This window comes from Aotus nancymaae, unplaced genomic scaffold (genome assembly GCF_030222135.1).
Source record: "Aotus nancymaae isolate 86718 unplaced genomic scaffold, 86718_ANA_hifiasm-v0.15.2.pri h1tg000040l, whole genome shotgun sequence".
Classification (NCBI taxonomy): Eukaryota; Metazoa; Chordata; class Mammalia; order Primates; family Aotidae; genus Aotus; species Aotus nancymaae.
This window is the reverse complement of record NW_026988454.1, coordinates 102,086,363-102,104,409: the sequence shown is the minus strand read 5'-3', so window position 1 is coordinate 102,104,409 and position 18,047 is coordinate 102,086,363. Positions and strand designations below refer to the sequence as shown.

The 18,047-nt window shown below is 35.2% G+C and overlaps 1 protein-coding gene across 1 annotated transcript in view; it reads right to left on the bottom strand.

Annotated features, from left to right (window-relative positions):
- Positions 1-18,047, bottom strand: part of EYS (eyes shut homolog) — a 2,025,572-nt gene that overhangs the window by 33,670 nt on the left and 1,973,855 nt on the right. Inside the window, 1 exon segment of the mRNA XM_021676159.2 lies at positions 9,372-9,544. Within this exon segment, the coding sequence (XP_021531834.2) occupies positions 9,372-9,544 (173 nt within the window).

The window sequence follows — 18,047 nt, the reverse complement described above, 5'->3', positions numbered from 1 at the left end:
TCCAAGTTGCTTCCATTCTCCCCATCACTTTCAGGGATACCAATAAGTTGTAGATTTGGTCTCCTTCTGTAATCCTGTATTTCTCAGAGGTTTTATTCATTCCTTTTCATTCTTTTTTCTCTATTCTTGTCTGACTCTTATTTCAGAAAGCCAATCTTCAAGTTCTGTGATTCCTTTCCCACCTTGGTCTATTCTTCTATTAGTACTTGCAATTGCATTCTGGCCATACTCTACTATAGATGCTCCCATTCCAAACCCTCTGGGCTCTGTATCGGCTGGTGTGCATCCCCATCACTTCTCCAAGTAGCTTTCCCTGCCAACTCAAGTGTCTGTGGTGGTCGAGGGGTCTCCTGCTGCCAGGATTCTAGAGGCCTGTGGTGAGAGTAGGTTGCTCCTTGCCAGTTCAACTCACCCATTCTCCCAGAGTCACTGGGGGTTAGGAACGAGTACTGGTGCATAGTAGCCCCCTCCAGGGGCCTCAACTTCTTCCCTCTTCAGTCGGCTTCTGTGTCTTCCCTCAGTTTGCTCTCAGTGCCTTCCCTCTGAAGATATGTTAGCCCTGTATGCCACTTGTCTCAGTCCCTTAGTGGCAGCTGTTCCACCTGGCTGTGTCTGGTTGGCTTTCTTGCCCAAATCTCTCAATAATTTTAAATGACCTGATTTCAAGTTTGCCAATTCCTCCCCCTGTCAGGTCAAGTCTGCTCTTAAACCCCTATAATAAATTATTCAGTTTAGGTTTTGTATTTTTCTTCTATAGAATTTCTGGGGTTTTTTTTTAGTAGTTTATTTATCTTTGTTGATCGTCTTATTTTGTTCATGCATAATGTTCCTGATTTCTTTAGTTGCCTGTGTTATCTTTTTCACATATTGAGATCCTTGTGACAGTTACTTAAAATCCTTGTTAAGCAGCTCATATATCTGCATTTGTTAGGGTTGGTTTCTGGAGTTTTACTTTGTCTCTTTGATTTAGCCATGTTCCCCTGTTTCTTGTATGCCTTATAATTTTTTGCTGGGGTTTGGGCATTTGAAAAATACCCACTTATCCCAGTTTTTATGTACTGATTTTGTACAGGAGGAGACCTTCTTTAATTAGCCCAGCTAGACGACCTCTCAAACCCTTGCTGATCTCTTACTCTTCCTGGAATCTGCCTGCTGAACTGCATTTCTAACATTACACTCACCTTTGTGTCTAGTGGCTTCTGAATTCTTGTGTCAATACTGTCAGCACTGTGAGTCAGGTGATACAGACATGAGTCCCTTGGGCAGCCCTCAGACAAGCCAGAACATTGGACTCATTGTCTACTGTTTATTTTCTGTCTCAAAGGAGAACTCATATAGAGGATTCCTTCCAGTTGCTCTGTGTTATGCTGCATAGAGGAAGGGGCAGAAATGTGTGTGACGAATGCCATATATTTCCTTTCACCTTTCACTGGAATTCTTTGTTTTACAATAGCCTTAGTGCTATAGCTTCTCAACTGGTCTCTAGCATTCTCATAGAGGTATTGTGGTCCACATATTATTGTTAACTTAATGTCTTTGTGGGGAAAGAAGAGCCGGTAGTTTCTTAGTTCATCATTTGCTGACCTGCACCTCTGCTTTTAAAGTGTATTATTTATTTATTTGTTTATTTTTAAAAAATAGAGACAGGGTTTCACCATGTTGGCCAGGCAGATCGCAAATTGAAGTGTATTTTTTTTCCTCCAAATCTAAAGTTCTGCAAGTTTTCCCTATGCTTTGTAAATTTCACCACTCTTACCTTGGATGCATTAATTTTGATTATTGCAGCACATCTATTTAATCACTTTAAATTGAACAATTCCTACTGAAGGTTATTTGCTACAAAATCATCCTGTTCTTGTTGGTGGACCTCAAGATTTCTAAAACAGATTACTTTAATTCCCAGATCATTTTTCTTTAAGATGGACTCAAAGCTTAGTCTATGTCATAAACAGATAGGTTTCTATTTCTACATACTATAAGCCTATGAGTTTAAATGGATAATCTTTGCACATGCAATTAGCTTCATTCTTAGCAAATTACAGAATTCTTAATTAAAATGCTCTGAATTTCATTTTGTAATAAAAACATTTTGACTTTAGCCACAGCTCTCCTACTGTACCATAGCCATTATCTGTTCAGTTAGTACAGAAAAAGAGGCAAGAATAATTTAAGACTTTTTATAGCATGTATTAATCTATTATTTGCCTTTTTGTCAATGGCTAAGTGCATATGATTTCATACTGGCTAGTAAGTTCTTCCTTAAAGCTTTATCACAATAAGAATCTAATGGATAAAAAAAAACTTTTTTTTCCATCCTTAACTATTTGAAGTCTTAGGAACTTACCACTCCATTTCAACTTAAGCAGTCTGACAAATTTTAAATTAACTAGGTACATACCTAGTTACTGTAGCAAAAATGAAAGCTGAACGTCTTTCTTTGCTGGAGGCATGGATTATTGTCAGAGTCCACTGGGAGTTGTGTGAATGAGCAATTAAACCTGTTGTCTAATTGCTAACAGAAGGAATGGTTAAGTATCAATTATTGAAAAAATAAAATCATCCCTTTAGGCACACTTTCCTCAGGACCCAGATGGATAATGCCAAACAACTCTATTTAACAGTTTAAGTCATTTAGTTATTTGGGTGGCTATTTTGTTCCGAATGATCTTTGGAGACCCATCAGGATGATGTGTTGCTTAAAAAATAAGCATTTTACAAAATCACACGATTGTTTTATGATAGGCAAAGACATCTGGTGATTCCTGCTACTAAAATCTTCTAGGATGAGGTGTTCTATTCCATGTTTTGTGAAGCGGAATTGGGGAGTTTGAACAGATGCCAAGGTAAACTTTAAAATTTTCATAATAAAACATCGAGTTTGTCAACTATAAATCTGAAAAATAAAGCATATAGTGATCCTTTCAGTCAATAACTAGGATACATGGACTTCTATAGGGACTTCAGGTTTTAATTTTTTGACTGTTTTCTGGCTGACACTCTTGATATCCAAGAGTAACTATCAAATAATGACTGTTAAATAATTGTTCCCCAAGATAATTCACTATTTTTCTAGTAACATGCTAGATAATTAGCAAGCTATTATGTTAATTTAGCTTATGAAAATATATTTACAGTACTATGACAATATTATTATGCCTATAATATTATAGCCTTTTGTCAATATAAGAAATGACCATCTATATAGTCTCTTCTTTTTCTAGAAAATTGTCCTCCAAGATAACATATATTGTATTGTTTAATTTTTTAAATTGAAGTTTGTTCAATACATCTTTATTAGAGTTCAGTGCCAGGACATAGTGCTCTGTGTTTGGTGTGATGGCTGGAATGTTTTCTTTTATTGACTAGCAACCTGTTGTATGTTACATTATGCTTAGACTCCCAGAAACCCAAAGCTAGTTTTATGTACAGTTGTTTGCCGTGTTTTAGACTAGCCTTGTTTGGTCTTTTTTGGTTTTTCCTTCCTGTCCCTTCTTTATTTTTTCTATTTTTTTTCTTTCCTTGGCAAGAGGGCATATTTTCTTTTTCTTTCAGTGTCTTAGCTACTTAAAAAATATATATGTGTGTGAAAATATATATGTATATGTATATGTATTTTTTACTGTGAACTCTCCCTTATGCTATTTGAAAATGTCATAATAATATTAAGCCAGGTAAATTGTATAGGAAGATGTATGGATGTTTTAGGAGTCTCAGAGGCTTATTTACAGAAGATTTTGGCAGATTCCATTGGTTATATGCATGAGTCATCTAGGTTTTTAAACTTTGAATAATCATCATCCAATTCAAACGTTGAGACCCATCTATTTGAAAGGCATACCTTCCAGCTCAGTAAGCAAGTCCTGGAGATTTTTAAATCTAGAGCTTTTTTTTGAAAAAGATCTTCTGTATTAGTCTATTTTCACACTGCTATGAAGAAATACTTGAGACTGGGTAATTTATAAAAGAAAGAGGTTTAATTGACTCGCAGTTCCACATGGCTGGGGAAACCTCAGGAAACAATCATGGCAGAAGGTGAGGGGGAAGCAAGGACTTCTTCACGTGGTGGCAGGACAGAGAAGCACGAAGGAGGAACTTCCAAACCCTTATATTAATAAACAATCAGATCTCATGAGACATCACTCATTATCACGAGAACAGCATGGGGGAAGCTGCCCCCATGATCCGATTCCTTTCCTCCCTCTACATGTTGGGATTACAATCCCTCCCTCGATACGTGGGAGTTACAATTCGAGATGAGATTTGAGTGGGGACTCAGAACTAAACCATATCATCTTCTGTTCTCTTTGGTATTTTAATAATTCAAAGCTTATCTGCCAGAAATGTTCTTTTAGGTTAAAGGGGTTTACATATATATGCAAGTCCATCCTTCCATTCCTCGCCATGATTTTCTGAAGTGGTTTTCAACTTAGGAAAGCTATCTCCCTCTCCCATGAGTCTACTCAAGTCTTACCCATCCTTTGAAACCTAATTTAATTATATCACTTTCTAATGCCTGTTTAGGTCCAGCTAGCCAGAAGTTAAGCATTTATTGCATCATCGATCTGGCAGTTAAAGCATTAAATACCCTGGGATATTTCTTACTCTTTTCCCCTAAACTTTTATTTAAATTATATACTTGTATTTAATTTTTACAAACTTTTGCCTAGTCTCAACCTAAATAGTTAGCTCTTTGAATAGAGGGACACTATTTTATACTGCTTTGGATCTCTTCATATTGCCTGAGTGGGTTCTCCACAAATATCATTTAAAATTTAACAATTTGCTATTACTCTATTGAGAATGAATTTTTTTGTTTGTTTGCTTTTTACTTAGAGACAGGGTCTCATTCTGTCATCAAAGCTGGAGTACAGTGGCCTGATCACAGCTCACTGTGACCTTGAATTGTGGACCCAAGCGATACTCCTGCTTCAGCCTCCTGAGTAGCTAGGACTACAGGCATGCACCACCACACCTGGCTAATGATTCTATTTTTTTTTTTATGGAGATGTGGACCTTGCTCTTTCTAGTTCCAGGCTGGTCTAGAACTCCTAGGCTCAAGCAGTCCTCCTGCCTCGGCCTCCCAAAGTGCTAGGATCACAGGCATGAGCTACTGCACCTGGCTGAGTATTGTTGTTGTTGTTGTTTTAAACATTTTATTTGGTCATTTTAGAAAGTTAATGTCTACTACGTTTATCATAATAGTTTGAAAATCTTTACATCTTTTATATAGAAAACATTATCTTTTTAAAGTGGGAGGTTTAAAATATTTCAATTTAAGAATCTATTAAAATGAACCTAAATTATTAAAATGAAAATAATCAAAATATCTATATGAACACAGCATGCATTTTACCCAAGTGTAATCTAACACTTTTTTCTTTCTCTGTAGGAGATGACTAATACTAATAGAGTTCTAGCTATATGCTAAGCACTGTGGAGGCCTCTTTATTTCATTGATTCCTTCTCATACTCTTTTTGGACGTGTGCTAGGAGGGTCTCTGACAATTCTACCTCTCAGACTATAGGGCTTTCTTCACCATTTGCCTTGTGATATTCCTTGGCTACTCTAAGAATATGGCCCTAGAAGGCTTGCTTTTTTATTTTTGTTAATGTAAACTTTACAGATTTTATCAAGTGGAGGAAATTAAATAATGTGCTATTTTCTGATCTTTGTGTCTTCCACTGTGGTCATGAGAATTTCGACTTGCTTGTCACCAGTAATATTTTGATTTTAAACTAAAGGAATCTTCCTCTTAGTCCCTCAAATTAGAAAGTCAAGTTTGTGGTTGGATCTAATCATTGTCAATCATCTCAGTTTAAAAGATGGTGGGCAGACCTGCCTGAGGGGAAGTAGCAAACAAGTCCTATTTGTACAAATTATTTGTAAACCAACACTATTTTTGTCTGCCTTCCTAGAATGGGAGGCAGGATATTTATGACTCAGTATATAAAACATTTTGAAGGAGGAAACTTCAAAATCGGGAGCTAAAAATTCAATGTATGTATTTTCTACTTAACTTGAATGGAAATGAAAAAAAGGACTTGGTTGAAAAAATAACATTGTAGATACGTCTCTTAAAGTTTTTAACTTTTCACTCACTGCTTTATGAAAACTAGCAATAATTTAGGACTTGACAGGTAGAATGAAATCTCCCCAGACTTCGGCCAAAACTTCCCTGAGAACAGAGATTCTTAAATATCTCCTTTTCACACATGAAAAACCTGATGTTCAGGGGAGTTAAGTTACTTGTGCAATGTCCAAGGTTGGAAATGGAAGTTGTGTCTGTTTCTTTCTACTTAGGCTTAGCTACCATATCCATTCCTTTAAATGCTCAAAAAGCTTGATGTTCATATAAACTTCAGAATTATTATATATACTTCACTTTCTGAGTTTTACTTATAATTTAGCAGGTTGTATTGAAGAGCACAGAAGACTAAACAAGTAAAATGTGTGTTCCTAGGAATCATAGCTGGTGCCTACTTATCTTTTACTTTTTATGATTATTACAAGTTTATAGAGATAGAGAATCTAATACACATGTAACTACATCTCTATTAATTATCATGATGGGATTGAAAGTAGTGAAATAAAGACTAAAGCTTATTTTTTTTCGTATGAAGAAAGCATGTGCATTGCTTACTGTGTTCTACATGGCCAAATACACCTGAAAATGAGTATTGGAAAACAGGAAAATATAGTAATAATTCCTGAAACTGCCATCTACTGTGTGTTGGACCAATTTCTCTACTATTAGGAAAATCAAGGACTTGACCAGAAACCATCCCATGTGTTGTAAGGGGTTGAAAAATTGAACTTCTCTATTAGCAAGAATCAGTTTCAATGGAAATCGGGGAATTGTTGAACCATAAAGAATTGTTGGCATGAGAAAAATGTTTAAGTAGTTTGAACATTTGCCTGTTTCATTCAAAGTGCCCGTGTGTGTGGGTTTCTTTACCTTATGGAATGAAAAATGAGTGAAAAGAATATTATACTCTACTATGAATGGAAAAAACGTGAAAACAAACAGGAAACATTTTCAATATTTGCTGGGTTAAAAGTCAAAAACACACACATTATGGAATTTAACTTGGCTATGTGTCATTGATGCACAAAAGCTAGAATTTAGTAGTATTAAAACTAGTCCATGAAAAAATCAATTTACCAATAATATGAGGAAAAAATAAACCAAGAGATTTTTTGATTTAGGAGAGGTTATATGTATAGTTGTAAGTCATAAGTTACAACAGGAGAGACAACTACAGCATAAAATAAATGAGCAAATAAGCAAGACTGGAGTATATGAGAAAAGTAACTGAACATATTGTCCATCTTGCAAAATGGGTGAACCACAATTTTTGGTATAATATTTTAATGAGTCTTCTGGATTCTAAAATATTCTAATAAAATTTTTATTTTATAGAATATCAAGGTATATCTTTGGTTAACTTTGTGTTACAATTCTGTGTGGATGTCACCCGTTTTATGGCACCTTTAGTCAAACCTTCTAGGCTCCCTGTAAAACTAATGTCATTACTCTGACTATTCCAATATGTATGTATGTATATATGTATGAATGTATGTATGTATGTATGTATCATCTATCTACACATCCATTCATCTATCTTCATCTGTCCACTGTCTATATAATCTATTTATATACATCCACACACCCACACAAATTTTGGGCTAATCTATTTTCCAAACTTTCACTATTTGAGCCTTTAAGCATCAAAGCTGTGGCTTGCCCAATTGTTAAATTCACTAGCCCTTATGTTACTTGTCCTATTATTTCTTTCCATTTCTAAAAGCTATCCCTTTGGGAGTTATAAAGGTATTCATCTTGGTTAATTTTTGAGTACTTAGCCTTTCACTAAGGAGCTATTCTTTGAAAACCATCACAATCAGTTTTTATTATTGCCGTTAAGTTTAAATGTTTAACCAATTTTTTTTTTTTTCTCAGCACTATGTGATGGGTGCTAGACACTCAACAGGCATGGTCACTGATTGTCTATGAAAGACAATCAGGAAAGGCTTCCCTAAAATAGCAAGATGAGGTGTTAGCATTTGGTGTGGAGGGGAAGATGAAAGCATTTTAGGCAGAGGGAAGCAACACAATATCTCTACTCCAGGAAAGAGTGTGGCATAGTCTAGAAATTAAGAAATACTTAAGAAATACATAGTCTAGGAATTAAGAAATTCTTAAAGATCAAGATTGATCCCTAATGTCATTATGAGAGACTGATTTATGTAAGCCAGATACAAAACGTCATCTTATTATTTCATGATCACACTCTTAGACATGATTAAACATTTTTTCCAGTAAACTACTATTATTCTAACCTCCAAATGTCTTGCATTTATTAACAGTTTTAACCTTTGGAGAGTTAAACACAAGTAGAATTTCAGGGAATATAGGAATAAAATATTTGTATTAATATGTTTGATAAAGTAATCTAGAAGTATTTTTTTATCACACATATAAATATATTACAATAAAACATCCAAATAATGCAAAGGTGGATATAGCACAATTGGAGATTGGCTCCTGTACTCTTTCTATCCCAGCCTCTGTTTCAAAAATAGAGATGAGAGAGCTAAAGCTTCATCTTCTGGGTGTGGGTGAGACAGGATACAGAAATAGCAGATAGTCCAGTCTCAGGAAGCTAGGATATGGCAGGTAGTTCCTTATATCTGTTTATTTTCCTGGCTTAATCTCTCCAGCTTCCTTAACTAGGGGTTTCCTGGATTCCCTAATGCTGTTCTGGATCCCAGCCAGGGATTAAAGAGAAGATAGCTCAGACCTAGAAGTACCATTAGCCCTTAGCTACAGCCCAGCTTGGGAGCACCCACAGATTGCTGCGCTCTCTCGGAGGCACTACTCTAAGTTACCTCAGTGGTTAGGACATTGTTGCTTCTTAGTGTTCTTACTAGACTTGGGGCCATTTCTTCTCTCAAATTTCCCTCTGGAGATGATGGTCTTGTGATATTACTGAGAGTTTTGAGTGAGATGGAAGGTACAGAAGGGAGAGGCTCACAGTGATGAAGTATTGATCTGAAACTGAGTTATGAACCTAAGCTCACTTGACTTAACTGCATTTGGTGCAAAATATCTAGAACATCTGGACAAAGCAGACATGGAGTTTAGAGTTAATAAATTCAAGCAATACTAAAAATAAAGCTGTGTTTTTTGTACTATTCAATTTTAAATACTAGTCTATCTGTGAAGTGTAATGTCAAGTATACTAGAAAAAGAAGAGAGTGGATTCAGATTTTATTATATGTACTTTTTTACTTTCCAAAAAGAAAACTGACTTTGAAGTTCCTAATTTTAAATTTGTGTACAGCAAAATGATTTGAAATTCTGCCTCACCTCGTTCACAGTAGATTCCAGTGGTTCCTAGAGGACAGTAACAGGTGTATCCATGAGGTAATGAAATGCAGGTTGCTCCTCTGCTACAGTTGTGTGGAGGGTCATGTTCAGGATCACAGGTGGAAACTGTCTCTGTGCAGAATGCTCCTTTCCACCCAGTGGTACAGTTGCAGCTGTGGGTTGAGGGAGAAAACCACATGGTTTGAGCACTTGTGCAGAGATGGATACATGCTATGTATTGCCCTGATGCTAAAATATCAATTTTAACTGAAGAGATCAAAATTAATTGTGATTTGGACTACTAAGATCTACATTGTCAAAGTAATGAGTTAATAACTGGTTATAGGATTACCAAAATCCACATCAAAGACTTTAAAAGATTCAGAGTGGAAAAATTGAAAGAGAATTTTTTGAGAATCATTTCTTTGGACAAAATTGCATTGTAAATCTCTCTTCCAACTCCTACACCAGCACCCAGAGAAAAAGCTGTGCGTGGTGTTGCTGTCTCCTAACCTCAAGCCTAGTGAAAAGAGATTTAGCAGGATCACTTGGACAGCTTGCTATGTGTTCTCTGGCACTGGCAAACTCACAGGCTCAGCTCCAGTGGTTGCAGTAGGAGCTGCAAACCTGCCGGAGACAAGTCAAATATGAGTGAATCCCAGGAAAGGGATTCATAGTGAGGAACATCAGCTTGAGGACATATATAAATGGATCTTGACCAAGAGGTGTCCTGCTGGCTAAAGATAGCTTGGCAGTAAGAGGTTTCTTGCTGGAGCAGAGACTGAGGGGTAATGGAGAATACTCAGCTGAAAGAGAGACCTTGTCTGGGTTAAGAGAATGATTTTGAGCGGAGTGCAGCAGAAAACTTTCTGATAGACCCATCAAAGATAGAGTTATCAGATAAAACACAGACCATCTAGTTAAATTTAAACACAAGATAAACAATGAATAACTTTTCTTAGTAGAAGCATGTCCTGATATGGTTTGGCTGTGTCCCCATTCAAATCTCATCTTGAATTGTAGTTCCTATAATCCCCACGTGTTGTGGGAGGCACCAGGTGAAGAAAATTGAATCATGGGGGTGGTTTTTCCCATCCTGTTCTCAGGATAGTGAGTTAGTTCTCACGAGATCTGATTGTTTTATAAGAGGCTTGCTTCTTCGTTGGGCATTCATTCTTCTCCTTCCTGCCACCATGTGAAGAAGGAAATGTTTACTTCCCCTTCTACCACGATTGTAAGTTTTCTGAGGCCTCCCCAGCCATGCAGAACTGTGAGTCAATTAAACCTCTTTCCTTTATGAATTACCCAGTTTCAAGTTTGTCTTCATTAGCAGTATGAGAATGGACTAATACATGTCTCATACAGTATTTGAATTTTAAATAAATAGTATTTGCTGTATCATTGTTATATATCTTGTTGTTATATATATATATTTGATAAATTGTTGTTTGCCTGAAATTCAAATTTATCTGAGCACCCTGTTTTTTTCTGCCCTTCTTTCCCTCCCTCCCTCCCTCCCTGCCTTCCTTTCTCCCTTTCTTCTTTCCCTTCCTCTCCCCCTTGCCCCTCTCCTTTCTTTCCTCTTCTGGCAACACTATACTAAGGGGTGCATGAGAGAAAGGGTTAATTTAAAATTCCTGTCAGAGCCAGAGAGTAATAAACCACCAAAAAATAGTGCCAGTCTAAAAGGCACATTCTAGAATGGGTGTGAGGTGTAAGTGTCAGAATCTGTTAAGCTGGAGAAAGACAGCAACTAATTATACCTTCCCAGACCTTTTATTCATGTCGTGGACTTTATATGCTTGTTGCATCTAAGTTAATAGTTGTGCAACAAAGTTTGGAAAATTGTATAGGGCTTTCAAAAATGGAGACAAACAAATTACGGAATTAATCTGCTACAAAATTACATATTTTGAAGATTATCTTTGAAGATCACAGAGTATAAAATGTGTAAAGACCTCTTATACAAAAAATAGAATGAGTAAATGGTTTCAGAAATGAAATTAAACTATAGCAAAAATTCTTGTTAAATAATTTTTTTAACAAGAATTAAAAAAATTAAAACTATAGTAAAAATTCTTGTTAAAGAATTTTTAAATAAACATGAGACTGTCATTACTTTTAAAAGTGGCAATTGCACCACCTAGTGGTTCATTTTCTATCTACTTGAAAAAAGCTTAAAAAAATTATTCTCACTGCCTTATAGATAGAACTCGCAATGGTGAAATATTTATTTTATTTAGTTTACTTATACTTTATTTTTATATTTAAGGTATATAACATAGTGTTATGGGAATAAATACTTGCTTGGATATTAAAGTAGATAAATCACATTAAGAATAATATAATGTAGGTGCTAAAATCTTATTTGAAAAAGTGACAAATGAATCAGAGCCTCATATAGTTTCTCTCAGAATTTTTAGATCTGAAACAATTAGTTATATGTTTAATGTATAATTAGTTAAATAATTCTAATGGGAATGATTTCGTGCAAAGTCACATTTTTTTTTTTTTGTCCCTTGGTTTCTTTAGCACCCTGTGAAATATAGATAATAACAAATTTCAAGCCTTTATTAGTTATTCTCTACTTTGGTGATATTTTTCTAACCCTTGATGTTAATTAATTAATATTTCTTCCCTTAACTATATATACTACTCTGCCCTGAAGAAGAGTAGATTTTGAGAAGTATGTGTGTGAGGTAACCAAAGTAAAAGCAAAACAGAGTGGTAGGTATTTATTTAAAGAATATTTATCATTATTTTTTACAGGCTAGGTGTCTGTGCTTGTCTTAGGGCTGAGCATAGTACTGTGCTTGGTATTGAGATTCCACAACACAGGAGGCTCCAGTTTTGACCTCGTGGACTTCTGTTTTTTGGAGAAATCATATTAGTGAGGAAACAATTTTAATAAAATGGGATAAGTACTAAAATGAGTATTATGGGAGCCTGTGGGATGAACACCGAAGTAATTTTAGTGAAATATTTAGGAAAGGTAAGATTTAGAGAAGGCCACCAAAGTGATGTTTGCCCGTATAATTTGAGAGGAGGTGTCAAAGGACTTTGAATGACAGGCTGAAACAGTTCAATTTTTTTTTAAAGCTATTTACTTTTTGTGGGGACATAGTAGGTGTATATATTTGTGGGGTACATGAGATGTTTTGATGTAGGCATGCAATGTATGATAATCACATCATGGAAAATAGGGTATCTATCCCCTCAAGCATTTATCCTTTGTATTACAAACAATCCAATTATACTCTCTTAGTTATTTTAAAATGTACAATTAAATTATTATTGACTATAGTCACCTGTTGTGCTATCCAATACTAGTCCTTGTGCATTATTCTCACTACTATTTGTACTCATTAACCATCCCCATCTCCCTGTTATCACCACCCTTCTCAGCCTCTAGTAATCATCTTTCTACTCTCTATCTCCATGAGTTCAACTATTGTGATTTGTAGAGCCCATAAATAAGTGAGAATATGCAATGTTTGCCTTTCTGTGCCTGGCTTCAGTTCAACTTTTAAGTGACAGGTGTATAGAAAATAACATGAATAATGAGGCACATTTTAAGAATATTAATCTGTTATGCGTAGGATGACCACATAGTGTAACAATAAGCTCTCTGGTGATGTAATTTTAATCTTAGTGAGATCTTAGCATATTTTTTCTACTAAACAAGGGGCTGATGACCTTTTTCTGTAAAGGGCAAGGCAGATTACAGTTTTGCTCTGTGGGCCATATAGATATTGTTGCAGTAACTAAACTCTGTCATTGTTGAAAGCAGCCACAGAAAACACACAAATGGGTGTGGCTGTATGCCAATAAATTTTAGTTACACAAATAGGTGGTCGGCCATATTTGACCCATATGCTATAGTTTTCTGACCCCAGCACTCTAGACCATTAATTCCATGAGAGCAGAGATATTTGTTTTTTAGTATTGTCCCAAGGCCCCAAGAGGTTCTTGGTATATTGTAATTTTTTATTGACTATTCAGGGAATAAACACATAAATGAATAAATATAATAGGTAATGGCTGGGATAAGAAAGCAGATGGAGGGAAAAAGTCCTGAATAGGAAAGTGGCTGTGGGGATGCAAAGGTTGAAGTAGATGTGAGAGGTATTTTCAACACTTTGGTAAGTGTGCTGGTATGAAAGAGAAAAAATTATAGTAATGACAAACATTATCTGAGGCTTACTATGTGCCAGGCACTCTTCTAACCTTTTTGGTTTTCTCTGTAACCTTATAAGAAAGGTACTATTATTGTCCTCATTTTGCATAGAAGAAATCTGAGGAACAGAGAGGTTAAGTCTGCTAATGAGTGAGGAAGTCCACCCTTAGTCACCATTTTATGTCTCCCATTCCTGTGGAAATGTTAGGACCATGAAAGTGCACCATGTTGTTAGTGAAATAGGGACAACTGGATAGCAATATAGTAAAGGGAAAACATAAAGAATCCACTTTTATAGGCTTTATTTCTGGGGTACAAGGCTGGTTCAACATACACAAATTGATAAATGTGATTCACCACATAAATAGAATTAAAAGCAAAAACCATATCATGACCTCAATAGATGCAGAAAAGGCTTTGATAAAATTCAACTTTCTTTGGTGTTAAAAACCCTCAACAAACTAGACATTGAAGGAACACACTTCAAAATAATAAGAAAAGTCTATGACAAATCTACAACCAAACATCATCCTGAACAGGTGAAAGATTGAACCATTCTCCTTGAGAAGTGCAACAGACAAGGATGCCCACTCTCACTACTCCTATTCAACACAGTAATGGAAGTGCTAGCCAGAGCAATCAGGCAAGAAAAGAAAGAAAAGATATTCAAATAGAAAGAGAGCAATTAAAGCTATCTCTCCTTGCAGATGATATAATTATAAACAGAGAAAATCCCATGGACTCTGCCAAAAGGCTCCTAGAACTTATAAACAACCTCAGTAAAATTTCAGAATACAAAATCTCTGTACAAAAATCAGTAGCATGCCTATACACAAATTACATCCAAGCTGAGAACCAAAGCAAGAATGAAATCCTGTTTACAATAGCCACAAAAACAATAAAGTACCCAGGAATACGGAACCAAGGAGGTGAAAGATCTTTATAATGAGAATTATAAAACACTGATGAAGGAAATCAGAGATAACATAAACAAATGGGAAAACATTCCCTGCCCATGCAGGGAATCAGTATTGTTAAAATGGCAATACTGACCAGAGCAATTTACAGATTCAATGTTATTCCTATCAAACTACCAACATCATTTTTCACAGAATTAAAAAAAAATTCTAAAATTATTGGAAACAAAAAAGAGGCTAAATAGCAGAAACAATCCTAAGCAAAAAGAACAAAGCCAGAGGCATCACACTACCTAATTTCAAACTATACTACAAGCCTACAGTAACCAAAATAGCATGGCACTGGTACAGAAACAAACACATAGACCAATGGAACTGGACAGAAAACCTAGAAATAAAGTTATATACCTAAAAGCACCTGATCTTCAACAAATTCAATGATAACAAGCAATGGGGAAAGGGATCCCTATTCAATAAATGGTGCTGGGATAACTGGCAAGCCATATGCAGAAGATTGAAACTGGAACCCTTCTCTTCCCTGTATATGTTATGAAAATTAACTCATAATTAAAGATTAAAGACTTAAATGTAAGACCTAAATGTACAAAAACCCTAGAATAAAACCTAGGAAATATCATTCTGGACATCAGGCTTGGTAAAAAATTTACAACTAAGTCCATAGAAGCAATTGCAATAAAAACAAAAATTGACAAGTGGGACCTAATTAAACTAAACAGCATCTGCACAGCAAAAGAAACTATCAACAGAGTAAACAGACAACCTACAGAATGGGAGAAAATATTCACACGCTACACAGCAACAAAGGTCTAATGTCCAGAATCTATAAGGAACTTAAACAATTCAACAAGCAGAAAACAAACAACCCATTTAAAAAATGGGCAAATAATGTGAACAGACACTTCTCAAGAGAAGACATACATGAAACCAACAAATAGATGAAGTAATGCTCAACATCACTCATCATTAGAGAAATGCAAACCAAAGCCACAATGAGACACCAACTGACACCAGTCAGAATGACTATTATAAAAAGTAAAAAAAAGAGAGTCATTGGTGAGGTTGCAATGAAAAGGGCACACTTACACCTTGCTAGTGGGAATGTAAATTACTTCAGCCACTGTGGAAAGCAGTGTGGAGATTTCTCAAAAATCTTAAAGCAGAACTACCATTCAACCCAGCAATCCCATTACTAGCTATATACCCAAAGGAATATAAATCATTCTGTCAAAAAGACATATGCATTAGTATGTTAATCGCAGCACTGTTCACAATGTCAAAAACACGGAATCAACTTAGATGCCCATCACCAGTGTACTGGATAAAGAGAATGTGGTACATATGCACCATGGAATACTACAGCCATTGAAAAAACAAAATTATGTCCTTTGTAGAACATGGATGCAGCTGGAGGCCATTATTTTAAGCAAACTAACATAGGAACAGAAAACCAAATACTGCATATTCTCACTTATAAGTGGGAGGTACACAATGAGTACACATGGACACAAACAAATGGGAATGATAGGCACTGGGGACTACTTGATGTGAGAAGGTGGGAGGGAACAAGGGACAAAAAACTACCTTTTGGGTACTATGCTCACTATCTGGGTGATGAAATCATTTGTACACCAAACCTCAGCAACACACACTTTACTTATATAACAAACCTGCACATGTACACCCTGAACCTAAAATAAAAGTTGAAAAAAAGTCCACTTTTAGCTAGACTGCATTGGAGGTAAGAGTAGGTGATAAAATGGCTTTTTTTTTTTTTTTTATTAACCATCTAGGGACATGGCTCCTAAATTTGATGATAGTTAAGGACATAAGGCAGATTTGTGAATTAGACTAGCAGGCAAAGAGCTGGGACACATGAACCCAGCATACAATAGTTAAGACTACTTAAATTATACTGAGGAATCATTGACATTATGCAGAGCACTGTTTTCTTATTTCAAGACCATTAAAAAAATGTTATATATCCTTAATTGTCAGTACAAAGAACAATTTGTGGATTCTTCTGTCTCCAAACATAGATGATAGCAGAGAATAAAATGTTAAACACTTTGGAAATGTAACAGTTCATTATGATAGTAAATCTAGAGATGGATATTCGAATATGTTCTTACTAATATAGTTAATTATTTTACTTCTGTGCATTTAGAATGAAACATTTAAATTCCTTTGCAGATAAATTGTTTAGTTCTGACTGTCAATTTTATAGCTTAGAACCTCTATGGGTTAATTTTTTCTCATTACAATAGAAATTAAACATGAAGAATTTAATTTTCTTGTAATTAGGCAAGTCTAAGACTGCAAGAGTTTAGTATGAACATGGATATACAAAAATTAACTGAAAATGAGATAATAAAAGATTTAATATTTTTTGTTAAATATCATTCACTTACTAAATATTACCAAAGAGGGAATATAGAGCAGATTGTCTTTTACCAAGGTGAGTACAAAACAGAAAACATAATATTGTTCCCCACCCTGAGGACTTGCTACTTTATTTAGAATACTGTATTGGTATAAAATATATGATATATGTAAAATATAATATTCAAAGTTTTTTAGGACTTTATCTAACTGCCAAGCACCATTTTAAGTACTTTGATGTAGTAATTTGTTTAATCACCATATAAAACTTACAAAGTAAATATTATTATCCCTTGGTTTGTAGATGAGAAGCTAATACAGAAAAATATAGCTTCTGCTTAGCCTACTTTTTCAGGTTACCTATCAAATATGGATTTTGATGCTTTGGATAAGAGAGATTCTTCTGTATATGTTGAGGCTGAAATAAGAACAGAAAGAGAAAATTTACCTTGAGCTGAATCTGTAAAACAGTTCTGGTTATCGATTTGTGGGTTTTCTGTGCATAAGCAAAAGCAAAAACACAAAATCTATGTGATGTAATGATAAAGTCATAAGTATAATAGGATAAATGCCTGTAATTTAGCAATGGGTGATCACAGGATCCAAAGGAATCTAGTTCTGCATATATGACTTATTTCTCTGCTATTTAACAAAAAAGGGAAACATAGCTGAATTATCTTCTCATTGAGTCATCTGCTGTGTTGAATGACTTGATTCATATCAAGTTTCTTTCATTTATGGTTTATTTCCAGTTGAGTAACAAGTTGGGCAAATAATGTATGATATGATGTATATCATTTTATCTGATAAAATTTGCTAGATGTTAAATGACATGCTCAAAATTTAAGCTGTTGAAGAAAATACAATCAAGTGCTAAAACAAATAAACCTCATCATACACTGGAATGTGACGGCATGTTGAAACTCAATATGCTTACTAGGACACATTGCTATAATAATCACTCCACCTGCTGATATTCTCCCATGGCCTTCCTTTCTTTACTGGTGAGATACTCACCTAGGTCCTTGGTGATAACTCACAGAATGTAAGAAGGATGAGATGAAATGACTGTTTACATGCTATTGAAAATACTGGCAGTTGTCTGTAGGCCTTATTTTCTAGTTCTATTCTCCAAGTGTAATGGCCTGAACACTTTAGTATGTTAAGAGCTAAAGTCAGAAT